At 41.6% G+C, this 27,436-nt stretch overlaps 1 protein-coding gene across 1 annotated transcript in view; it reads left to right on the top strand.

Annotated features, from left to right (window-relative positions):
- Positions 1–27,436, top strand: part of CNTNAP2 (contactin associated protein 2) — a 1,628,923-nt gene that overhangs the window by 1,179,758 nt on the left and 421,729 nt on the right. Inside the window, exon 13 of the mRNA XM_034761282.1 lies at positions 8,524–8,724. Coding sequence (XP_034617173.1) covers positions 8,524–8,724 — 201 coding nt within the window. The remainder of the gene's footprint in view (positions 1–8,523; positions 8,725–27,436) is intronic.

The raw sequence follows: 27,436 nt of genomic DNA on the forward strand, positions 1-27,436 counted from the left end.
ATATGTTTTTTACTCTTTAGTTTGATAGGGACTCTCAACAATAACTTTTTTTAAAAAACGTATTTGTTTTGGAATAATAAATAATGCTCATTCTAGCTGAGTGCATTTATAAATGAAGAAACATCAGAGTTTCTATTACAAAGGATAAGGGCCCACATTAAATTTCTGGCTGCTCTAGCAATCACATGCATATACATGTATGGCTATGTAGGCTGTTATTTTACTAAATGAAATAAATGTTTTAAGCATTTGTACTTACTGTAATATGTGGCTATTTCTTTCCTAAAATAATTGTCAGTGTGTTACAGAAACACCCAATAGTAACTGTAATTGCTAGGCATACATAATCCAGTTACAGTTAATGGGAATAGGATTTCATTTTGACTCATTTCATATTTGGCTCCCATGTACTTCTTTGCAGCAAATGTGGAATAGTCTTTGTTTCAGCCCCTGCTATGTTTACATATGCTAACTGTGGGGCCATAATCCAGTCCTTGCTATACTTGGGTAACTCTATCTATGTTTATGTCTATGTGGTTTGTAACATATCATTTAAATCAGCTTCTGTACCAGATGACTGGAGGATAGCTAATGTGACACCAATTTTTAAAAAGGGCTCCAGAGGTGGTCCTGGCAATTACAAGCCAGTAAGCCTCACTTCAGTACCGGGCAAACTGGTTGAAACTATAATAAAGAACAGAATTGTCAGACACCTAGATGAACATAATTTGATTGGGAAGAGTCAACATAGCTTTTGTTTAGGGAAATCATGCCTCACCAATCTACTAGAATTCTTTGAGGGGGTCAACAAGTATGTGGACGAGGGGGATCCACTGGATATAGTGTACTTAGATTTTCAGAAAGCCTTTGCCAAGGTCCCTCACCAAAGGCTCTTAAGCAAAATAAGCTGTCATGGGATAAGAGGGAAAGTCCTCTCATGGATTTGTAACTGCTTAAAAAAAAAGAAACAAAGGATCAGTTTTCAGAATGGAGAGAGGTAAATAGTGGTGTCCTCCTGGGGTCTGTACTGGGACCAGTCCTATTCAACATATGCATAAATTATCTGGAAAAAGGGGTAAACAGTGACATGGCAAAATTTGCAGATGATACAAAACTACTCAACACGGTTAAGTCCAAAGCAGACTGTGGAGAGCTACAAAGGGATATCACAAAACTGGGTGCCTGGGCAACAAAATGGCAGATGAAATTCAGTGTTGATAAATGCCAAGAAATGCACACTGGAAAACATGATCCCAACTATACATATAAAATGATGGGGTCTAAATTATCTGTTACCACTCAAGAGAGATACTTTGGAGTATTGTGGATAGTTCTCTGAAAACATCCACTCAATGTGCAGCGGCAGTCAAAAAAGCAAACAGAATGTTTGGAATCATTAAGAAAGGGATAGATAATAAGACAGAAAATGTCATATTGCCTCTATGTAAATCCATGGTACGCCCATATCTTGAATACTGTGTGCAGATGTGGTTGCAGTATCTCAGAAAAAGATATATTGGAATTGGAAAAGGTTCAGAAAAGGGCAACAAAAAGTGATTAGGGGCATGGAATAGCTTCCGCATGAGGAGAGATTAAATAGACTGGGACTTTTCAGCTTGGAAAAGAGACAACCAAGGGGGGATATGATAGGGGTCTATAAAATCATGACTGGTGTGGAGAAAGTAAATAAGGAAGTGATATTTACTCCTTCTTATAACACAAGAGCTAGGGGCCACCAAATGAAATTAATAGGTAGCAGGTTCAAAACAAACAAAAGGAAGTATTTTTTCACATAACGCACAGTCAACCTGTGGAATTCTTTGCCAGAGGGTGTTGTGAAGGCCAAGACTATAACAGGGTTCAAAAAAGAACTAAATAAACTCATGGATGATACGTCCATCAATGGCTATTAGCCAGGATGGGCAGGGATGGTGTCCCTAGCCTCTATTTGCCAGAAGCTGGGAACGGGTGATAGGGAATGGATCGCTTGATGATTGCCTGTTCTGTTCATTCCCTCTGGGGCACCTGGTTTTGGCCACTGTCAGAAGACAGGATACTGGGCTTGATGGATCTTTGCCATCTGACCCAGTATGGTTGTTCTTATGGCAATGTTATAAGAACCTATATTAGTAGAATATACTGAGTTACCCTGCATTAATACACAGGTACTTGGAGCAGAATTTGGCTCTCTGCAAATGAATTAGAAATTAATGTGGGGGGGGATAAGCAAAATTTGACATGGCAGATCACATTGTTGGTTAAAGGGGGATTTAACATTTTACACTACAACTCCCCTGCGGAGTGTTGATTGGAATCTTCTTAGTGTATGCACAGCATGCCTCAGGTGGCACTTGACCAGGATTCATCAATTAATTTGGTCCGCTAGTTGCATCATTAGCTTCCCCAGACGGGGCTAAGTACTGACGGGGAGTGGGACATGAATGCTGATCCATCATGCTGTAGAACAGAGTCAGCCTATGAGGTCCTGTGAATTCCACAGCTGCAGGCCTTCTGGATTTGAGGAGCTAGAAACATAAGGAAGAATCTTAGCATTCTTTACAAAAGTTTTTAGCTCTTTTCCTTGCAGAAGTAACCTTGAAAATATAAACTGGTATAAACAACTAGCTAGGACTAAAATAGAAACATGATTGGGCTTAACCAACAACACTTATGTGAGTACATACACAGTCTCTCTCACACACTTTATATGTAATATGAGTCAAATAATTATGAAGTATATCTCAAGGAACTTTCTTGTTTATCCTTTTCAAATCTCTTAGGCTAGCCCTAATGGTGTGATCACGTGGAACGGGAATCTGTTATAATGAGGGAGGAGAAATAACAACTTTTTTTCGTAGGCACACTGTAAATGGCTGGGCTGTCTCACGAGCCCAGGAAGGAGTGATGCCATGCCCTAGTCTTTTTCAGGCCCTTGCCTCAGGGTACAATTCATTGCTTTATACTAGAAATCATGAAGGAACACACACACATGCGATTCACCTGCCCAAAGCAGGCGGTAGCCCCAGAGTTCTTTTCCCTCTGGATGAGGGACTCCTGCAATTCTCCAGCTTAACTGACCTCTTGCTGTCCTTATACGGACTAGGTGCTCCTTAGGCTATCATCAGACTCCAAGCCCTGTAGCCTGAGCTGGGAGGCTCAGTCACAGGTGCAGTTAGGTCTGTCACCTTTTTAAAGAGCCCAGTCACCATGTGACACCCACCCAAAAATGGCGAGGCTCTAGAATACCTCATATAAATCACTAGGAACCTCTAAAAGGAAAAAGAGACTGGTGAAGTATCATCCTGGTAGGTAGAGCATCTCTTCCACCAGAATAGGGATATATATATTTTTCCAGGCTCTGCCTGAGAGGTGTAGTAGACTTGTATATTATATTGCATGACTTTTTTTTTTCTCATGGTAAAAATGTTTGATTTTAAAAAACACTTTTTTCTTTTGCCGTTTATCCAGTTTTAGAAGTGTTGTAATTTATTTTCATATAATGCTAAACAATCCATTCCATTGAGCCTTGGGAGCCAGCATAGTTTGCCAAATCACTCAGCCAGGTATACTCTAATCAGCCTTCTGCAGTCTTCCAGAGTGCAGAAAGAGGCAGAACTTTTCTTCTAAAGAACATTGCAGATATGCATATGAGAAAGTATGACAAAGCTGTCTGTTTATAATATATTAATAGTAGTTATACCTCTGACAAAGATCCCAAAATGGTTTAAAGGCTGTATTAGTAGGATTGCATCCATCCTCTAATGACGAGCAGTGGCCACCATTTTACACTAGGAACAAACCCTATGTACCAATTTTTGGAAAGGGGAATTGAAGCATAAATTAATCCAAATAAAAACTCCACAGGGAATTTAGGTAGCCAGAATTCAATTATCCAAAATAGAATTCTGCCAGGAATTTTAACAGTCCTGTTTATTTTACTTTTTTTCAAAAAGGATCTGAGCCTTTTGTCTCATCCTAAAGACCAATATCTTTATCAACACAGTTCCCAACATTTCCAAGAAGTGTTTCTCATTCATATGAGATGCTGTTCTGCCCCTTGTAGATGAAGTATCAGTCCATTTGTGGGGGCGGGGGAGGGTAAAGTTTCATCCCTTGCTGCACAATGGATTGGATTTTAAGATGCTTTTAACAAAGAATTGGGCATCTATTTTACCACGTAAAGCAGTATTTTTAAACTATACAAACAAGACCTTGATATGTATCACATCAGCATTTCTCTGTCTCACTCTTACCACTACTTCCTTCCGCAGCCCACATGGAAAGTTACACTGCATAGCTGGGTTCTTTGGGGCTTGCAAGCCTGGTCCTTTCTCTAAGTCCCTTTAGGGGGAGGTTTCAATTTTGCACTGACTGGAACCCAGTGGGGGAGCAGAACTCCCTCTTCAGGGACCCATTGCCCAATCCACCTTCCTTTAAATTCATTTGAGAGTCTTTCCATTGATTTAACTGCAGGGGTGCTAGAACATTTTGTACAGTGGGGGTGCTGAGAGCCATTGAACCAAACTGGACACCCTGTATATAATAGAAACCATTTTAAGCCAGAACCTATGCTTAACTGGAGTTGGACCAAGCCTCTCGAGAGAGGCCCTCAGAACCAGTGCAGCTGGTGTGCTGGTAGGGCATATCCTATCTCAGATAGAATTCTAGCAAGGCTGTGAATATGTAGCCCTTTGTGCCAGAGACCAGACATTCCTGTCAGTGAGAATACAGCATAGCACATTCCCTTATGTGGTCTAGCACAAAGAGAAAATAGGAACGTGAAATACTCCTTATTTTAATATTGATATAAATACAGTATATTTTAATTTATATAAATAATTTTCCACCCTATCTTCCAATAAAACATTGTTGTGGAATATCTATATTTCTGCGTAGGAAATAGCTAAAAGTCTCCTTCGTATAAGAAAAATGTCTGCCTGGAGGTAAATTAGCGCAATATTCAGATATTGGTTCCAATAGTTTCTGGGGCAAGAGTAATACTGTGTGTGATATACACTATAGATATGAATAAGATAAGCACCATCTTACACCACCTGCAGGACTTCATCTCATTTGGCTAGCTACTTGTGCTGCCTGTGGAGGATCCATCTGCTTTACCTAACCTTGTTCTTGATCATTTGATTGGAGCGTGTTACACCATATGAGTTACACAGATATGTAGCTTCATATGATGCCACATAATCCAAAACAGCCTGACACAATATAGTGATTGCATATGTGACTGATAACTATGTTACTATGGAGTTGACCCAAAGTCCATTGATATCAATAAGAGCCTTTCTATGGACTTTAGGAGGTTTTAAAACAGGCCCTAACAGCTCAAAATATTTTCAGGTAGTTAAGGTAATCCTTTAAATAACATGGTGTTAAATCAGGGGTGGGCAAACTTCTTGGCCTGAGGGCCACAACTGGGAATAGAAATTGTATGGTGGGCTATGAATGCTCACAGAATTGGGGCTGGAGTGTGGGAGGCGGGTGAGGGCTCTGGTTGGGGGTGCAGGCTCCGGGGTGGGGCCAGACATGAGGAGTTCAGGGTCCAGGATGGGGGCTCCGGGCTGGTGTGCGGGGGGGGGGGGGGGGGGCTCTGGCTCAGGGTGCAGGCTCTGGGGTGGGACTAAGGATGAGGGGTTTGGGGAGCAGGAGGGTGCTCTTGGGCTGGGATCAAGGAGTTCAGAGGATGGGAAGGGGATCAGGGTTGGCGCAGGGGGTTGGGGCGTGGGGAGAGGCTCAGGGGTGCAGGCTCTGGAGGCGCTTACCTCAACAGTTCCCAGAAGAAGTGGCATGTCCCTTCTCCGGCTCCTATGTGGAGGCATAGCCTGGCGGCTCTGCACGCTGCCCCATCTGCAGGCATCATACCTGCAGCTCCCATTGGCTGCAGTTCCCGGCCAATGGGAGCTGCAGGGGCAGTGCTTGTGGCAGGGGCAGCATGCAGAACGGAGACCCCTGGCTGCCCCTATGCGTAAGAGCCGGGGGGGGGGGGCACACTGCTGTTTCTGGGAGCTGCGTGGCACAGCCCCCAGCCCTGCTCCCCAGCTGGAGCGCCGGAGTGGGGCCTTGCGACTGCTTCTGGGAGCCGCATGGAGTGACCCCCGACCCTGCTCCCCGGCTGCAATGCCAGAGCGGGGCCATGTAGCTGTTTCCAGGAGCCACATGGAGTGGCCCCCGACTCTACTCCTCGGCTGGAGCACCAGAGCAGGGCAAGCCCTGGACCCTGTTCCCCAGTGGGAGCTCAAGCGGATTAAAATGGCTGGTGGGACGAATCCAGCCTGCAGGCCGTAGTTTGCCCACTCCTGTGTTAAATGTTCAGCTTCACATGTTGGATTTAGCTACGCGAATTCCATTAACAGGGATGGAAATTTGCACAGATGAATCATAAGCATATTTGCATAGACTCCTATATTTAATGTATTCTGTTTACTGGATAGCACATCTATTAAGTGAATATAGTACTCGTGGAAAATGGCAGATGTCTTCCCTGAAGACTAAAGTCCTATAATTATGCAGAAAACAGATTCCGCATAGGCAGCAGCAATGCAAACTTTTACTTGGATCTGTGAGACAAGGACCATCTGTGGTCAACAATTCTGCTTCTCAGGCATAATAGAACAGTCCACTGCATTTGTCTACATGGTCTGCCCAGGACACACAGCTCTCTTGGGGACCAGTCCAAGAGTCAGGAGTGAACTCTCACAGGATCTAACAACTGCCTCAAACCACAGCACTGTCCATTCCAAACGCAAGCTACATTTCTTTGACTTGGCCTTCAATAATAATAGTGCATAGCACAGCAGAGAGAAAATAAACAGAAAAAAAATATCACAAGGTCAATTTTCTCCTTGAGGAGAAAAACAAAACTATGCATGACAAGTTACATCTCTTAATGCACTTCTGGAAAGCATTCATGCTGTAGCGATTAATACTGTATAAATACCCAAATAGAATAGAATATTTTTGCCTTTCTTTTCTCCTCAACCCTGACCTAGAGGAACCACCTCTAGGAACAATAGTTTAATCTCCTTGCCTATTTTAGTCCTTGGCCGCTGTGCTTAGATTGACAAGTCTACTAATAAATGTCAATGGTGATAGTGTTTTCTGATGTTGGTACCTGTCCAATTGGGACTTGACTGAAACAACCAATTCATCTTATCCAAGTCACAGCATAGCAGTTGAATAGTAAAACAGTCACTAATGGAGATGTTTGAACCTCAGTGATTTTTATTCAGAGAGCTTTGTGCAAACTTATTTTTGTTGAGGACTTTTAGATTTGTTACCTTTCAGCTTCATTGAATGTCCTACTGAGAGATGGTAAATAGGAGCACATTATACCTGTTCTATGCCACTCATTATTTTATGTAAATCCAATATTTCTTTTCTTAATCTCCTTTCTAAACTAAACTGCTGCGATAAGAAGCCCTTGACTGCTACTTTAAACCTGCTGACATAGGAAGCATGTTGTTTCACTATTAAGGTTATCTCCCCACTATGATTTCTTATAGCACTTACCAAGGCAGATGTTGCAGAAATCCTATCTCTAGTGACTTGATATGCATTTAACTAGTTGTGGTTAAATGTATAGACAGTTGGTAGGCTATTGTATTAATGTTCCTGATGTAAATGCACTAATAACCTTGTTGAGATGCAACCTATCTTACTGTGTTTCTCCTGACCAAAGATTCAAGTTTCTTTTTTTTTCCTTGGCCATTTTTCACATCCCTGCTGAAGCCATGAAGATAACAAAATGTATCCTACTTTTATCCTTCCTTACCCTTGAAATCTGTGTCATAGCCACCAACTGCTCTGAAAACTTCATCAAGTCCAGAGCAGAGACAATCTTGGGTCATCGGCACTATAGCCCAGGACCAACAAACTATATGAAGCCCTTGACTCCTGCAGTATCTAATATATTTTGCTGTTGTTGTGTCAAACATTATGATATATGTAATCACATTATATTGTAGTGCATCTCTGATGTCGCAGTGTCACAAAATAATACTACCTTTGTGCATGCAAGCAGCCTGGAATGCAGTAATACTGTGTACACTTGATGTTTTCCTTGTAATAAGAATCCCTAGATCTCTGTAGCCTCAGGCCTCATGTTCTTTTAATCCAGTTCTGATCAAAGCTAATCTTCATTTGTCAGAGGGGTCGCTATGACTGTCATCACTCAAGGAAGTCTCCACCCACAAGTGAAGCATGCTGCTCTTACAGAGCACCTAGCACAGCGACAAACAGGAACAAGGAAACCAATCAAGGTTTCCTGCATTCAGTGCAGTCAAGTGGTCCCATATTGTTGATCTATTTCAAGTAAAATAATATCTTCTGAATACCATGCACAAGCCCCATTTGTTCTCACCCCCCTTGTGCATGCGCACACTCACACACCTGTTGCAGAGACACTGTCTACAATTTCAATATTATTTGTCAAAAACTATAATTATTTTAAGTCACTTCCAATTTCTTTCATTCATTAATTCTTTCTTTACTTCACTTTTTTTCTTCTAGAGGATAAAGTGTGGTCAACTGTGTATCATGATCTGCAGATGCAGACTTCAGTGGTAGGCAACGGCCCGGAAAAATACTCTGTATTACAGCTCAATTACAGTGCCACCATGGATCAGATCTCTGCCATCACCAGTAGTGCTGAATATTGTGAGCAGTACATCTCCTACTCCTGCAAGATGTCAAGGCTGCTGAACACCCCAGGTAGGCTGAGAGTGAAATGTCACTTAATTACCATCTCTGCTGGAGTTCCACATTAATTGAACAATTCAACAGGTGCGATGTTGAGGTAACCTGTTCAGGCAGTTAACTTATTTAATTCTTCTTGTGGCTGCTCGTGAAAGGTTACAGAAAGGTAGATATATCATTGTAATTTTTTTCCTAGGAGATTTAGCCTATGGGTTGCTTGTTACTTAAATCAGTTTTTGTAATGAGAGAGATTTCTGTCAATTCTGTGCTTCTGAAAAGGGAGGCTAATCATTTAACAAGATGGCTTTGATTGAAGGATTGCTCAATATAAGCAATAAGTAAATTACTTGAGGCCATATCCTGCAGCCCTGATTGAGGCATAACTCCTATTGAATCAGTGAGACCTTTACATGAATAAAGGCTGCAAGATCTGGCCCATTGATTTCTTCAGTTAACCTCGGTTTTAGATCAAGCTGGAATATTGTGTGCAACCCGCCACCGTGCAAATAATGGGAAAAGGAGCTTCACAATAAGATGGCTGTGCCAAGAGAGCCATACATCTTTATTAATATTAATGCCTGTCACTGGGTTATCTTTTTGCTCTATAACTTTCTGATACAGTACCACACTGGTGTATAAACATTCGATTTTAACAAGCTATAGCTAACTTATCCCTGATGCAAGCAAAAATATTAGTTGTTGCAGCAAGTTTTCTACCGTATCAGTAAAATGGCATAGAAAGAAAGTACATTTTAGAAAGCCCCCAACTTGCCATTTCAAAGACATAATGGGTACTGTAATTGTTTCTGATAACATTTGACTTTAAGTATCCATTTACTGGCACTTAACTAAGACTGGATTATAAATGCAAGCACATTATATATCTACATGATGGTGAAATTAATTCATTATGATAGATGCAATTAAAACGGGTATCAAACAAAACTAATGGCTGGACATTTAAAATGTTATCCTTTATTTTAAGTGCCTCAGACTCATGAATTCATTTTAGTATATTTTCTTATGGTGCTGCTGCTAAGTAATTCATTTGGCATGCATGTGGATTTCCATAAGTATTCTGTTGTAATTTAGTGTTAGTGAATTGATACTGCACCGCTCGTTTTTCTAGTCCCTCCTCCTGGCCGTTTTTGAACTATTTCTAATGTATGATTTGTCGCTGTTATTATTCTGTTTAATTTAGCATAGCGAGGAGAATTTGCAAAGAAGTAAATATGCTGGGCCTTCTTGTGCTTTTAATGTAAAGGATCCTGCATCATTTCTAGGCTGGGGCAAGTGGCCGGATTGTGGCTGCGTTCTGCCCTGAGATACATACACAGTGCTCACATGTGCATCAGAAGGGGGTTGTATGCATGCACCCCTGGGCAGGTTTTAGCACTTAGATGTAAGACTGGCTTGTGGGCATGAATTAATTATAAAAGTTCGTAAAAGCCTTCTGATGTTCATGGTTTACAACGAGTGAATTGTTAACTTTGCCTTTTTTATGAGCCTATAAGACCAACACCACAAGATGAAATTTTGCCTTCCAAAATGCATGCATAAATCCAACTGAAATCTGTGCATTTTCTTACACAGAATTTTGCCCTTGGTTTCAGATAAAGAAAAACGATGGCATGCTTTATAGGAACTGAAAAAAAAACTAGTTAGAAATATTAAATTGCGGGTCAGTTTACTGTATTTAGTCTCATTACAGCATTGTACTTGCAAACCAATCTTTCTGAAAGACCTGTTGGTGTATTTGTTATGCTATACAAAGCACACGGGATCTTTTATAGAGGAGAAGGCAAATATGCCGCATTTATTGAAAATACAACAGTTAGCATATGCTTTTCAGTCACACACACACACACACACACACACTCCTGCCAGTTGATGTTTATAGTTACCAATCTGTTGTAGCTCGAGTCAGTCTAACGGCCAGTTACATTGAGCACGAGTGTGGAGCTGGGCTCTGTTGGTCGCGATCCGATGCTCCGAGGCTTTGCAGGACTGAACCCAGAGTTCCATGGCAAAACACCCCAGCTTTATAGTTGTAAATTCCCATTTGAGTCCATGCATTTGCAATGTCATCCTGTAATCATTAGTCCTTAAATGGTGTTAATCTTGGGGTTTTCTGCTGTTATCATGTGATGGTTATTATCGGGCTTCCCATCGTTATCTCCTATTTGTTTTCTCGCCTTCAGGAGTGCCTGCCTCACCTCTGAGGTCGTCAATGCTGCTAATATGTTTAGCATCAGATACAATAGATGTTTTCTGGTTGTCTCCTGGTGTTTCCAAGTCTCTCACTTTTTCTTGACCATCTGGACATTTGCGATGGCTTTCACACCTTATCTTTTATTGATGCATGCATTCCTCATTCACACAAACAATCTCTTACAGAAACCTTCAAAGGTATACAGACAGCAGTATTTTATATTCAGCAGAACACATTGTAAATCAAGCCTTGCTAAATCTTATAACTAAAATAATTCACATTGGGGTTTCAGGCCCTCAACGTTCCTCTAATCTCCATAACATAGACATAATACAAGATCCTGTCTCTTACTTACTAAAACCTTAAAACAAAGAAATGTATATTTAACTAGAGTGCCTAATTTGTAATACATATAGGAAACCATAGTAGACATGATAACTTATCCTAAAACAAAAGGGTGACCATAATCAGTCATAAGGATTGTTCTGGTCTGTCATTCCTTCCTGCTATGATGCGATTGGAATAACAGAGACTTGGTGGGATAACTCACATGACTGGAGTACTGTCATGGATGGATATAAACTGTTCAGGAAGGACAGGCAGGACAGAAAAGGTGGGGGAGTTGCGTTGTATGTAAGAGAGGAGTATGACTGCTCAGAGCTCCGGTATGAAACTGCAGAAAAACCTGAGAGTCTCTGGATAAAGTTGAGAAGTGTGAGCAACAAGGGTGATGTTGTGGTTGGAGTCTGCTATAGACCACCAGACCAGGGGGATGAGGTGGACGAGGCTTTCTTCTGGCAGCTAGCAGAAGTTGCTAGATCGCAGGCCCTGGTTCTCATGGGAGACTTTAATCACCCTGATATCTGCTGGGAGAGCAATACAGCAGTGCACAGACAATCCAGGAAGTTTTTGGAAAGTGTAGGGGACAATTTCCTGGTGCAAGTGCTGGAGGAACCAACTAGGGGCAGTGCTTTTCTTGACCTGCTGCTCACAAACAGGGAAGAATTAGTAGGGGAAGCAAAAGTGGATGGGAACCTGGGAGGCAGTGACCATGAGATAGTCGAGTTCAGGATCCTGACACAAGGAAGAAAAGAGAGCAGCAGAATATGGACCCTGGACTTCAGAAAAGCAGACTTTGACTCCCTCAGGGAACAGATGGGCAGGATCCCCTGGGAGAACAACATAAAGGGCAAAGGGGTCCAGGAGAGCTGGCTGTATTTTAAAGAATCCTTATTGCAGTTGCAGGAACAAACCATCCCGATGTGTAGAAAGAATAGTAAATATGGCAGGCAACCAGCTTGGCTAAACAGTGAAATCCTTGCTGATCTTAAACGCAAAAAAGAAGCTTACAAGAAGTGGAAGATTGGACAATTGACCAGGGAGAAGTATAAAAATATTGCTCAGGCATGCAGGAGTGAAATCAGGAAGGCCAAATCACACTTGGAGTTGCAGTTAGCAAGAGATGTTAAGAGTAACAAGAAGGGTTTCTTCAGATATGTTAGCAACAAGAAGAAAATCAAGGAAAGTGTGGGCTCCTTACTGAATGAGGGAGGCAACCTAGTGACCGAGGATGTGGAAAAAGCTAATGTACTCAATGATTTTTTTGCCTCTGTCTTCACGAACAAGGTCAGCTCCCAGATTGCTGCACTGGGCAGTACAGTATGGGGAGAAGGTGACCAGCCCTCTGTGGAGAAAGAAGTGGTTCGGGACTATTTAGAAAAACTGGACGTGCACAAGTCCATGGGGCCGGATGCGCTGCATCCGAGGGTGCTAAAGGAGTTGGCGGGTGAGATTGCAGAGCCATTAGCCATTATTTTTGAAAACTCATGGCGATCGGGGGAGGTCCCAGATGACTGGAAAAAGGCTAATGTAGTGCCCATCTTTAAAAAAGGGAAGAAGGAGGATCCGGGGAACTACAGGCCAGTCAGCCTCACCTCAGTCCCTGGAAAAATCATGGAGCAGGTCCTCAAGGAATCAATTATGAAACATTTAGAGGAGAGGAAAGTGATCAGGATGGATTCACGAAGGGGAAGTCGTGCCTGACTAACCTAATTGCCTTCTATGATGAGATAACTGGCTCTGTGGATGAGGGGAAAGCTGTGGATGTGTTATTCCTTGACTTTAGCAAAGCTTTTGATACGGTCTCCCACAGTATTCTTGTCGCCAAGTTAAAGAAGTATGGGCTGGATGAATGGACTGTAAGGTGGATAGAAAGCTGGCTAGATCGTCAGTGTTTAATATCTTTATTAATGATCTGGAGGATGGTGTGGACTGCACTCTCAGCAAGTTTGCAGATGACACTAAACTAGGAGGCGTGGTAGATACACTAGAGGGTAGGGATCGGATACAGAGGGACCTAGACAAATTAGAGGATTGGGCCAAAAAAACCCTAATGAGGTTCAACAAGGACAAGTGCAGAGTCCTGCACTTAGGACGGAAGAATCCCATGCACTGCTACAGACTAGGGACCGAATGGCTAGGTAGCAGTTCTGCAGAAAAGGACCTAGTTGTCACAGTGAACGAGAAGCTGGATATGAGTCAACAGTGTGCTCTTGTTGCCAAGAAGGCTAACGGCATTTTGAGCTGTATAAGTATGGGCATTGCCAGCAGATCGAGGAACGTGATTGTTCCCCTTTATTCGACATTGGTAAGGCCTCATCTGGAATACTGTGTCCAGTTTTGGGCCCCACACTACAAGAAGGATGTGGAAAAATTGGAAAGAGTCCAATGGAGGCCAACAAAAATGATTAGGGGTCTGGAGCACATGACTTATGAGGAGAGGCTGAGGGAACTGGGATTGTTTAGTCTCCAGAAGAGAAGAATGAGGGGGGATTTGATAGCAGCCTTCAACTACCTGAAGTGGGGTTCCAAAGAGGATGGAGTTCGGCTGTTCTCAGTGGTGGCAGATGACAGAACAAGGAGCAATGGTCTCAAGTTGCAGTGGGGGAGGTCCAGGTTGGATATTAGGAAAAACTATTTCACTAGGAGGGTGGTGAAACACTGGAATGCGTTACCTAGGGAGGTGGTGGAGTCTCCTTCCTTGGAGGTTTTTAAGGCCCGGCTTGACAAAGCCCTGGCTGGGATGATTTAGTTGGGAATTGGTCCAGCTTTGAGCAGGGGGTTGGACTAGATGACCTCTTGAGGTCCCTTCCAACCCTGATATTCTATGATTCTATGAATCTATGATTCTATTCAAAAAGGGTGGCTGGCAGGATAAAATCAAATCATACATTAATTCTCATAGTACAATTATAAAATCCTGCTCCTAAATATTGTTCAGGGAAACACTATCTCATGTTTTCAAGTCTGGCATGTAATACAGTAGATCCCAAATAGCATGGTGGATATGGATTTTACTTTGTTAATCAGGAGTTCTGTTTATTGAGACAGCAGGAGCCATTAGGTAGCACAGTGGCCTCTGCCAGAACCAAGGGTTCGTCATCATCATCTTCCTCCTTGCAGTCTTGGCCAGGAGTCACTGCTCTACTCTGCTGACATGGCACTGGGGCTGCAGAGGGTTTCCTGCACGGCCTCAGGACCGCTGCCACACTGTCTCTGAAGGTGTACGGTGCAGTGAGGAGGCTGCGGCCCTGGAGGGGCAGAGCACCGACCGCTGGGCAAGACTCTGTTTTGCCCCACCAGGGTCCCCACCAAAGCCACAGCCTTCCCTGCACCTTGCGCTTGAAGATCATGTTTTCATTGGCCTTGCATCTTTGCAGGAAGCCATCCTCAGCTCCCTTTTCAGGGCCCTGTTTGCTCACTCCAGTGACAGTGGGGCTGCAGAGGGCTCCCTATGCTGCCATAGGAGCTATTCAGGACCAGGGTGGTCTTCCCCGCAGCCAGGGACTCGTCTTCCTCCACCTCCAAGTCCTGGCAGGGGGGGTTCCACTCCATTGTATCTCATGCTGGGCAGGGCCACCCGGGGGGGGCAAGTGGGGCAATTTGCCCTGGGCCCCACAGGAGCCCCCACGAGAATTTAGTATTCTATAGTATTGCAACATTTTTTTATGGAAGGGGCCCCTGAAATTGCTTTGCCCCAGGCCCCCTGAATCTTCTGGGCAGCCCTGATGCTGGGAGTCAAGGAAGGGTTTTGGATAATGTGGAGCTTTGGATAAATGGGAGTATAAGCAGACAATCTTAATACAGGCATTAACAAAGAATCCTATTGCACTGTTTGCATAATACCAGTAATAGTTTGTACACACAGTATAGCAGTGATTTATCTGTAAATAGGGGAGATGCCAATAATTTTTCTTCTCCTCCAAACTATTTGTTCTTTGGCTCTGCTCAATGACTTGCCAAGGAACTTATGTTTTCCTTCTTCCTTCTGTTTATTTTTTGGAGGATTGCCTTATCATTTGCTAAATGTAACATGACATTAAATTCATCTCTGACCACAGCTTAGAAAACTTGTGTGACTTCCCCCATCAAGGGATTTTACATATAATCACTGTAGTATGGTTCCCAGAAAAGGAAAAGAGAAAACCTCCAATTGTGTATTTCTTGTGTTTTTCCTGTCCCTACTAACATAAACGTCAAGCTCCCATTGACTTGACTGGAGCCAGGAATTTGCCCATGGTTTTGATCAGATACTTGTCCATGGCAGTGAATTTTTCCCTTAATACACTTCAGAAATATTAGTGTCCAATTAAACCAAATTAAGTCTCCCAGTCCTATTGTAAAATATCATTAAGGGTAAGGTAGAAAATCAGGAAAACCCAGTGCAGCATCTCAGTTTTAACTAAATCTTTTACGTCATGGGAATGACAACACTTAGGGCCTGATTCTGTCCTGCCTTTCACCTTCAGGATGATGCAAAGTGAATGAAAAGTAGGTGTAAAATGCTGTCACCAGTACACGTGAATGTAGAATTCGGACTGGGTAGTGTTTTGCACATTTATTGCTCTTACTTTGCACAGGTGTAAAAGGATATGCGAGCTGCCTGGCAGTAGAGAATCAGGCCTTTATTCACTATCAGGATTACAAAAACACTAGACAATGTTATATATAACAGAAGAAAACACCCATAAATATGGATCAGGTACTATACAATATAGTATGTGATGCTGCTTATGTGCTTGCAGTGTTGGAGCCGTGTTGGTCTGACACAGGTGGCTGAGATAATATCTTTTACTGGACCAACTTCTGTGGGTGAAAGCTCGAAAGCTTGTTTCTTTCTCCAACAGAAGTTGGTCAATAAAAGATATTATCTCACCCACTTTGTGTCTCCACTATGCTTCTTATATGTAATTCTAATCTGTCTAACCTGTGAAGTGCAAACCACTATGATATCTAGGTACGAGTTTTTAAAGAGCTAGACAAAATACATTAATATATTGTATTGAATTATATCATACACCTCTACCCTGATATAACGCGACCCGATATAACACGAATTTGGATATAATGCAGTAAAGCAGTGCTCCAGGGGGGTGGGGCTGCACACTCCGGTGGCTCAAAGCAAGTTCGATATAACGCGGTTTCACCTATAACGTGGTAAGATTTTTTGGCTCCCAAGGACAGTGTTATATCGGGGTAGAGGTGTATTAGCTGTCCTAATGTATTATTGCTATTAATACCAAAAAGTGAATTCTTACAGTGGCATCTGCAGCAAAATGCAGTTTTGGCAAGATCCTTCTCTGCAGGAAATGTTATTTCCCTATCAGGATTTCATTAGTTCCTCTCAGTCTGAAGGGATACCAGTCCACAAGTGACAGCAGTTTGAAAACACATTATCTACATATGCTTTGCATTATTAATTGTCTCCACATACTTCTGATATTGAATCTGAACACTCCTGCTGCCTATTGCGCTCTCAAAACACTCTCTTTGTAAAGTATTTTCAGATCTATGGACAGAAAGTGCTATATAAGAGTTAGGTATTATTATTATTATTATTCTACTGTGGACCAATACACTAGTCAGCTGAGTGAGGCCAGCTCAGTAGTCTTTTCAGATCAGAATTCTTCTTTGTTTTCTTTATTCTATTTTTATGTGCTCTACTCTCTCTCTAATGCAGTTTCATCTCAGCAAACACACTAAATTATATCCCCATAAGAGATTCATTTCAACAGGCAGTCCTAGCAATGGGGATTGTGCATGGTCCCACAGGACACAACCCTGTAGCCCTTCCGCTTGGTGTAAGAGAGATGCTGTGACAATAGGATTGTGGATATTTCAGTGACTGGCAATGGTAAATTAATCAAAAGATTTCTCAAAAGCCTCCAGCAGAGGCTCAGCAGAACAGGGCTCCAATGGATAAAACTAGTAACATAGAAAAGAAAGACTGTGTCTGGAAGTGTGATACTTTTTGTTGCCTGTTTTTTTCATCTTAAAAATAATTATTTTGGCACCCGTGCCTAAAGGCCTTTTTCAGTGTCTTAATGAAAAATAATTAAAAACATTTGATCAAAATAACTGGGCAACTTGCCTGCATGAGTCCAAAAATACAGAAGATGCTACTATCTTACCCCAATGTGTAATAAATAAATTTATACTACAGACAGGGCCGGTGCAAGGAAGTTTCACGCCCTAGGCTCCCACCTGAGGAGCCCCTCCACCCACCCACGGCAGCTAACCCCCCCCACCGCCGCAGCTCCCCTGCCCCCCCCCGCCGCAGCTAACACCACCTGGGGAGCTCCACCCCCCCCCACAGAAGCTAACCCCATGCCCCCCCACGGCAGCTAACCCCACCCGGGGAGCACCCCCCACGGAAGCTAACCCCGCCCGGGGAGCCTGCCCAAGCTCTCCTCTGCTGAGCACGCCAGCGCTGCTCTAATTCTCCTTCCCTCCCAGGCTTGCGGCACCGATTGGAGGAGACTTAGAGCGGGAGCTGTGTGCTCAGCAGAGGAGGCAGAGTGGAGGTGATCTGGGGCGGGGAGTGGTTCCCCTGTGCGCCCCCCCTGTTACTGCAGGCGGCCCTCCCCGCGCCCCCTCCCCCCCCCAGCCCAGCTCACCTCCATTCCACCTCCTCGCCTGAGCGGGCTTTTAGGCGCCCTCAACCGCTAGGTGCCCTAGGTGGCCGCCTAGTTTGCCTAAGTGGTTGCACCAACCCTGACTACAGACTTAGAAAGGGCCAGCTACCACTAGGGTGTAAATGCTGGTTCTCAGAGCTAGTGTCTAACAGTCTGTGTGACGTGAAGAAGGATAATCTTGTGGTGAAGGCACTGAACTGGGACTCAGGAGATTTAGGTTCAATTCCTGACTGCTACAGATTCCCTCTGTGACCTAAAGCAAGTCACTTCATTGTGTGTATGCGTGTGTGTGTGTGTTTGTCAGGTAAAATGGGGATAATAATACTTCCTTATTTCTGTCTTGCCTATTGAAATGGTGAACTCTTTGGAGAAAGGACTGTCTTTTAGTATGTGTATATAAAGTGTCTAGCACAAAGGGGCATTGACCTTGGTAATACTGTAATACAAGTACTTATTTCTGTCAACATCTGCATAAAGTGATAAATTCATACAACCTTAATTCTATCTTAATAATATGTTTATGTTTAGAACAAAACCAACAAAAAGATGGGTTTTATTGCATAGATCAGCAGTTCTCAAACTTTAGCAACCCAAGGACCCCCATTTTGATTTAAAAAATTTTTGCAGACCCCCAAACTGCCCGCTTAGCCCCAGGCCCTGCTCTACCTCCTCCTGCTCCCACTCCACCTCTGCCCCTCCTTTTCCCCACTTCTTTCTGCCCCCTCCCTCAAGCATGCTCTGTCCCTGTTCTTCCCCCTCCCTCCCAGTGCGTCCTCCATGCCACTGAATAGCTGTTCTCTGGCGAGCAGGAGATGTTGGGAGGAGTTGAGGGAGGAGTTGATCAGCAGGGCCTGTGGACCCCAGTACATTTCTGGTATGTTCCTTTCTCTCCCTTTTTTTTCCATGGGGGGAACTTTCATTATGAGCAGATAATGACATCTCTACTACCAAGCACATCCAAAACGTTCAGATATGATCTGAGTTCCTGGTGCCCACACAGTTTCTTTCAGTTGGTGGGGTCGTGAATGAAAGAGAGAGAGAAGTTTCCCCATTTCCAAGTAGTCAGCTGAAGGAGGTTGAGTGGCATGCTCTTTCCAGTCCCATCAGTCAGGGATGGGGAGAAACAGCAGAGCAGGAGCTGGATTTCTTGTCTGAGAATGAAAATTCCAGCAATTTCAGTTTCTTGCACAGAAAGTGATTTACAGTACAAAAACATACATCTATCCTAGTAGACTATAGTACAATGATACAGTATATCACTTCATCCATCATTGTCAGCAGTCTATAACACTGTAAATTGATCACGTGCGGCTGAAGAACATTTTACGAGCCATATATGTCTATATATGAAGCAGAGAGGACAGTGTACGCAGGTTCTGTTGTTCTTTCTTTAATCCGCAGAGGAGAATTGGCTGAAAGGAGGAAGGCTGCAGCCTTCTGAATGAATGTGTGTCTGTCATTTTACGAAGCTGTAGAAATCAGAAGCCCACAAGCAGGGCATAAGGGCTGAAAGCACAGAAGCAGTGAACAGAACCAGATCAGGTGGTGCTGCATGCCAGTTTCATTCATGTTGCCTGTGGAGGCAGAATGTGGTGATTGAAGGCATATGAAAAGCATTAAGCAGAGTTACTGCTGTACTAGAATAATTATTGTTTCATGTCTGGGTGTAAACAATCATTATATGGTAGCTCCAAGAATTCAACAAAACCTATTTTTACATCATTTTAACAGCTGAAGAGGCTGATTTTATAATTATAAGCATAAAATGATTGTAATACAGATATTAAAAAGGACTTATGGGTAAACTAGCTCAATAAAAATTGAACATAAATTATTATATGGCATAATTATTAGATATGGGTCCAACCTCAGATGCTAGATCTAAACACCCCTAATCTTTGGGCGTTAGCAGATCTGGAATGCTAGATGCGCACCCATCTTCTTTCATGAGTGAACCAAAAAAGGAGAATTTCCACTGCCATGGATTTAGAAGTGGAAATTGATCCCAGCCTTGCCCAGGCCTCAGCTTCCATTCACTGTTGCTGTCTTCTGGGAAGGGTGTCCACAGGTCTCCACCCTTGATTGATTCAGGGGGGTGCTGGATGATTCCTTCTTTCTCACTATCACCTTTTTGGCAAAATGACCAGCGTGGTTTTCATCCACTGCATTGCAATGGGTTTTCCAGTGGGTGGTAGACAAGCTAGTACTTTCACACATTCACACCCACTGTAAATGGAAGCCAATGGTTTACGTTTTAAAGAAAAATTTTTGGCATTAAAAAAATTACCTTCTCTTAGCCATTGGGCTGTAGTTTTGAAGTGTCTAGGATAGTAACCTATAAACCCCTAAGTAAAAGGTTTCTAACGGAAAAGCAAAATGGTGTTTTGGCCCTTATATTTAGGTTTAGCTTTGGTCTAGAAGTCATCCTGGATGTTAAATTATAATATTCCCCATCCATTCTGAGCTCCTTTTACTATGCTTTTTCCTAACCCTCTCGAACAACTCTGAGTTTCCCGGTAGCTCCCATGACCATCATGTTAGTTGTCCTGCTTTTATCTGAATCACACTTTGCTCTTCTAGTTGCTTCTCTCATGAAATTTCTTTAACCCTATTGGTCTTTGCTAAATTCCCCAGTTCACTGTCTCCTCCTCTTGCTTCCCGAGCTCACTCAGATATCTCCAAATGGATTATGCCAGATTTTATGTTGATGTTTCTCAGAAACCATAATAGTGTTAGCTATAACATTGTGCATATCAGAGCACTGCAATGGAAAGCAGAACAGCAGTCTTCAGGCTAAGTGACTCTTAGCATTCCTCCTTAAGAAAGAATGATGAATTTGACTTTTAATATTATAATTGTAACAACACATTCACAAATTGGTTTGGGAGTACAGTTATTTCTCATTATTCATTCCCTCCAGAAGTATTCTCTGCCTATTATATGAAAGAGCCATTATCCACCTTTCTAGGGGGGAAAGTGAGGCAGTCATTATCCTGTTACTTCTAAAGGCTGATTTTAAAACCATACATGTTTTATTGCATTCCTAAAGAAGTGCCCACTTACATTACTTCTAGTAGAATCCTGAGCTTTCTTTGAAGATCTTCCTTCTTGGTGAGCAGGTCAGATTTGGCTTAGTTTATGATATCTCAGAAGTTTACAGATCCAGAAAGTATGGCTGCATGTATATTAAAAATAATTTATCTTTCAGTTATAGTAAATTTCCTTTTCCTTTTCATGAACACAATGAAAAGTCCAAATATGTTCATTTCATTTCTAATATACATATTTGCACAGGTCTGTATAGGATTAGCTTAAAAACATTATTAAAAGAAGGCAGTGTGGTTCAGTAAATAGAGCATCAATCAGGAGACTGGGGTTCTAGTCACACATCTGCTACTGACTGTCTTTGACCTTAACCTTATTATGCCTCAGTTTTCTTATCTATAAAAGTGAGAAAAATGCTTACCTGCCATTGCATAACGTTTTGAGCTATATGGATGAACAGTGCTATATCATACAGCTGGTTGCAATTTTTTGTACAAAAAAAAAATTTAGTTGGAAATGACTTTTAAACAAAACATTTGCAAAAAAAAAGTAATTATTGATATTTTTCATTACACTTTTATTAATATCTTAGTCAAAATATGTAAGAAAATAGTTTTCAGTAAACTAAACATTTTAGAGAGAGAGAAGATGGGTGAGGTAATACTTTTTATTGGGCCATCTTCTGTTGGTGAGAGAGACAGTTGGTCCAATAAAAGATATTACCTCACCTGCTTGTCTCTAATATCCTGGGACCGACATGGCTACAACTACACTTCATAAACATTTTATAGTAATTTTGATACAATTTCAACAAAATATTTTTGATATTTTATATATTTTTTTCAGATTATATGAAACATTGGAAAATTGGTCCATGTAAACTATTAAATGGAAAACAAACTTCACTTACATTCCTTAAATTGTTTTTTTCTTTTTAGACCAGCTCTGTTATACGAGTGCTCAGTTTTAGTCATCTATATTAATATGGCCTTTTTAAAATTTAATAGAGTTCTCTTCAGAGGTAAGCTCTCTGTAAAAGGAACTATGAGGTTGTGTAATTACAAAATTCCCCTTCTCCTCTTCCTTCTGTCCTGCTCCGTTTATGTCCTTACCATGACTGAGATTATGCTGTTTCATTTTCTTGTGGGTCAATATCCTCTCCTGGTTCACCACAGGGCACAGAGTTAGGTTGTCCGAAACTCTACTCCTGGCTCTGCCTGCTGACTTGCTGTTGGGAAAATCAGTTAACCCTGGTCTCATCTTGCCCTCTGTAACAACATTAATATGCTATTATCTGCACATTAGTGTTGTGAGACTGTTTTAGTTAATGCTTATGCACCACTTTGCAAATATATAAAGCATTTTATAAGTGAATATAAGAATGGCCATACTGGGAAATATCAATCATCCATCTAGCCCAGTATCCTGTCTTCTGAAAATGGTTGATGCCAGATGCTTCAGAGGGAATGAACAGAAAGACCAATTTTATCAAGTAGGCCATCCCCTGTTGACCTGTCCTAGCATCTGTCAGAGATGTAAGGATACTTGGAGCATGGCATTGCATCCCTGACCACCTTACCTAATAGCCATTGATAGACCTAGCCTTCATTAACTTGTCTAATTCCTTTTTGAACTCAGTTATATTTTTGGCCTTCACAACAGCCCCAGCAATGAATTCCACTGGTTGATTGTGCATTGTGTGAAAAAGCCCTTCCTTTTTCTTTGTTTTAAACCTGCTGACTATTAATTTCATTGGCTGACCCCTGGTTCTTGTGTTATGTGAAGGGGTAAATAGTACTTCTTATTCATTTTCTCCACACCATTAATCATTTTATAGACCTCCATCATACCCTCCTTAGTCGTCTCTTTTCTAAGATGAACAGTTCCTCTCTTTTTAATCTCCTCATATGGAAGTTGATCCATACCCTTAATCATTTTTCCCTTCTCTGTACTTTTTCCATTTCTAATATATATATTTGAGATGGGATGACCAGAACTGCACACAGTATTCAATGTGTGGGCACGCCATGGATTTATATAGCAGCATTATGATATTTTCTGACTTCTTATCTATCCCTTTCCGAATGGTTCCTATCATTCAGTTCGTTTTTTTGACTGCCACTGCACACTGAGCAGATGTTTTCAGAGAACTATCCATGAAGACTCCAAGAACTCTTTCTTGAGTGGTAACAGCTAATTTAGACCCCATCATTTTGTATGTATAATTGGGATTATGTTTTCCAATGTGCATTACTTTGCATTTATCAACATTGAATTTAATCTGCCATTTTGTTGCCCAATGACCCAGTTTTTGTGAGATCCCTTTGAAACTCTTCACAGTCTGCTTTGGACTTAACTATCTTGAGTAATTTTGTATAGAGTAAAACTTTGCCAACTCACTATTTACTCCTCTTTTCAGATCATTTATTAATATGTTGAACAGCACTGGTCCCATTACAGATCCTTAGGGAACCCTGCCCTCCCATTTCCCTCTTTCCATGATAAAAACTGACCATTTACTGCTAAATTTTATTTCCTGTCTTTCAACCATGAAAGGACCTTCCCTGTTATCCCATTACAGCTTACTTTGCTTAAGAGCCTTTGGTGAGGGACTTTGTCAAAGGCTTTCTGAAAGTCCAAGTATAGTATGTCCATCGGATCACCCTTGTCCACATGTTTGTTGACACCCTCAAAGAGTTCTAATAGATTGGTGAGGCAAAAGCTGTGTAAAGTCTTCTCCAACATTTTGTGTTCATCTGTATGTCTGATAATTCTGTTTGTTACTATAATTTCAACCAATTTGCCTGGTATTGAGGTTAGGCTCACTGGCCTATAATTTCCTTGATTGCCTCTGGAGCCTTTTTAAAATATTGGTGTCACATTAACTATCCTCTAGTCATCTTGTACAGAAGCTGATTTAAGTGATAGTTTACATACCATGGTTAATAGTTCTGCAGTTTCATATTTGAGTTACTTGGTGACTTATTACTGTTTAATTTATCATTTTTTCCCAAAAACTTCCTCTCCTGACATATCAGTCTGGGACTGTTCCTCAGACTGAGGTGTCCTCAGATGCTATGTTCTATTATTTTTACTTCATCAGAGATCCTCCTTCTACTGTGTTGTAGAAATGTATAGCCTGTTGTTCCATCAAAATACTTTCTGAGGCATTGATTGTTCTGCAAAATGTATTTAAAGATGAAGGTGAATGTAGTTTGATTGCCAAGATGAGCACAAAGACATTTCACCCAGGAACATCTTTTTCTATGTGCTTCTGCTGGCATGTCTTGTCATATTTACTTCTCTTCCAGTAGACAACTAGTCTATTTAAATGTTTTTTCATTGTCTCTCGAAGTGAGTGCCTGGGGTAAGAAGTTCTTCTTTTACTATCTCTGTTAGTAATTGCATATGTTGCTTTCCTTTTTCCTTTTAGTATCTAATTATTTTCTTACAGCTCTCTTCAGTCATTTCATATACTGCCCTGTGGTTCGTGCAAACAGAAGAAGAGGCAAAGTGTGTGTGTATGTGTGTGTTCTGTGTGTGTGTGTGTGTATGTCCTGATCTATCACGTTGAGGGTTGGCTGGTTCTTGTCCGAGATCAGGCCCAGTATTATTAAAATTATTATATAGTTGGGAACCCGATTTGCACAGGTGCAACACTCACACTATAAGAATTCTTCTATATTTACAAATAAATAATTTATTAATACATTTAGCAAAGTCACACACACTCTAACTCAGTAAGGTAGATAGAGATAATACAGAAAGTAAATCTGAACATCCTACTTACACCATCCCTTCTAGAACAACCTGAAATGTTAGCCATTAGCTTCTTCATCACCTTCACCTTCCTCATCCTCACCAATGGCAATCATTCTGGCCCCTCCCAGGGGATACATCTCGCTCTCCTACTGCCCTGGGATGCCACTTTTATAATATGTTATGCTGACATTACCATGTCTAATGCACATGTATTTCCTCCCTACCAATGTTAAGGTGTCCTTCTTCCATAGGTTAGTGTATTTATGATTTCACCCCATTATCATATACGTCAATTCATTGCCATGGGACTTTTGCGGTCGAATGTTCCATCCAGAACCTTCCAGAAGCTGCTGTCAGTTCATGTTTTGTGGTTGGCTGATGTCATTATGGACAAAATTCCCCCCTACACTCTACTTCCAGTTCCCCAAAACGTATGAGTTACTTAAGGTTATCTATTCCAAAGCTCGTAGGCCTCAAGCCTCATGCTAACTGCTAAAGCCAATGTCTTATAGGATACAAGCCTGTAGGTTCTTTGCATTACAGCTGAATATAATAAAGTAGAATATAATGCAAAGCAGTGAATATAACAGAGATAAGCTGGCTCACTGGGCTACAGGCCCCCCCTTGATAGGGTGAGTGTTAATGAACCCTATCATATACTGCCCTGTGGTTCTTGCAAACAGAAGAAGAGGCAAAGTATTTGTGTGTGTGTTGTCTGTGTAAAAGCAGAAATAGGCTCTGAGGGCTATCAAAGTATAATATTGCCCACAGGAAAAAGTAATTTGTGCTGAAGACAAAGGACAGTATATGCAAAACCATTTTTAATTGAGGACAGTTAGTTACTGCCATTGCCAATGGAAACAATCACTATTTGTTTTATTATTTCCTTGTATTTTTATGCACTAAAGTCTTTATAGGCATAGCATCTTCTGTACCTCGAGATTTCTACACAGAGAACAATATGCTGGGGTTCTTACACATATAAGGAGTTCAGCATTTATTTGAGGAGAGCCACCCATCCAGCATGATTTCTCTTTCAGTTTTTAGAATCAGGCATTTTGGTTAGCTCCTTTCTGGTATGGAGAATGCTTTCACCATGTTCCTTCACAGGCAGAAAAATGTTTCTAAAATTTCCATAGCCAAAAATTCTTTTATTGGCTTTTTAAAAATAACATTGGATTTTTTGAGATGTGCCATGTACAAGGTCACACTAACCACATGAATATGACAAGGTGAACAAACATGACTACTTCTTGCTGTACACAATGAGTTTCCTTTGTAACTCAGGCACAGTTCAACTTAAGGGCATACATGTGGGATACCTAATATTTTCAGAAGATCCTTGTAGCAAGCAGAAAACTTGTGATTACTATACATTGCTGATGGAATAAAAAAGAAATCATATTGATTAGGCCAGGGGAATAGAAAGTTCAGTGATTGTGCTTTCTGGAACAATTGATTTGCAGATGAACAAACACAACATTTTTAAGTGCACAGGGACATGGGTCCAAACCTAGCCATTTATTTTACAGGTTTGCTAGTGAGGATAGAGAGCATAGAAAGCCATCATCTTAACTCAATACAAAGAAGGATGGCAAAATTGCATTCTCATTTTCTAGAGAGTTAGAGGGTGGGGACCAGCTACCATCTCAGCCAGTGAACTATGACTCCATAGTAGCATAATCAGCAGGTTAAGGGATATGACCCAACCCACAGCCAATGAACACACATACTGCTATTTGCAACCCTCAGGAGCAGCATGGTCCTATAGTGCTAGCCTATTTCTAGTAGGATTGTTCTGGAAATCAAACTGAAGCCAACACTACCATGCCACCACCCAGAGTCCAGCGAGTAAAGGCAAGATAGTACTTATAATTTATGTGGCCACTGTTCATTGCAGCAACAACTCTTCCTAAGTTGATGTTCATAGAATCAGAAATGTGGAGTTAGAAGGGACCTTGAGACATTATCAAGTACGGCTCCCTGCACTAAGGCAGAACCAAGTAAAATGTAGACCATCCCTGACTGGTGTTTGTCCAACCTGTTCTTAAAAAACTCCAATGATGAGGTTTCCACATCCTCCATTGGAAGCTTATTCCAGAGCTTAAGTACCCTTATAATTAGAAAGATTTTCATGAAGATTTTCTCCCTTGGTTGAGATTAAGCCCATTACTACTTGTCTTCCCTCAGTAGACATGGAAAACAATTGCTTACAGTTCCCTTTATAACGGCCCTTAACATATTTGAAGATTGGTATCAGGTGCCCTTTCAGTCTTCTTTTCTCAAAACTAAATCTGTCTTTTTTCATAGGTCAGGTTTTCTAAACCTTTTATCATTTTTGTTGCTTTTCTTTGGACTCTCTCCAATTTGTCCACATCTTTCCTAAAGTGTGGTGCCCAGAATTGGACACAATACTCCAGCTGAGGCTTCATCAGTGCCAAATAGAGCAGGACAATTACCTCCCATGTCTTGCATATGACACTCCTATTACTACAGTCCAGAATGATATTAGCCTTTTTTGCAATGGCAAACTCATATTCAATTTGTGATCTACTATAACCCCCAGATCCTTTTCAGCATTACTACCATCTAGTTAGTTATTCCCCATTTTGTAGTTGTGTATTTGAGTTTTCCTTCCTAAGCAAGTGTACTACTTGCCACATAAATTTATTGAATTTCATCTTGTGGATTTCACACCAATTCTCTAATTTGTCAAGGTTGTTTTGTATTCAAT

This window comes from Trachemys scripta, chromosome 2 (assembly GCF_013100865.1).
Source record: "Trachemys scripta elegans isolate TJP31775 chromosome 2, CAS_Tse_1.0, whole genome shotgun sequence".
Classification (NCBI taxonomy): Eukaryota; Metazoa; Chordata; order Testudines; family Emydidae; genus Trachemys; species Trachemys scripta.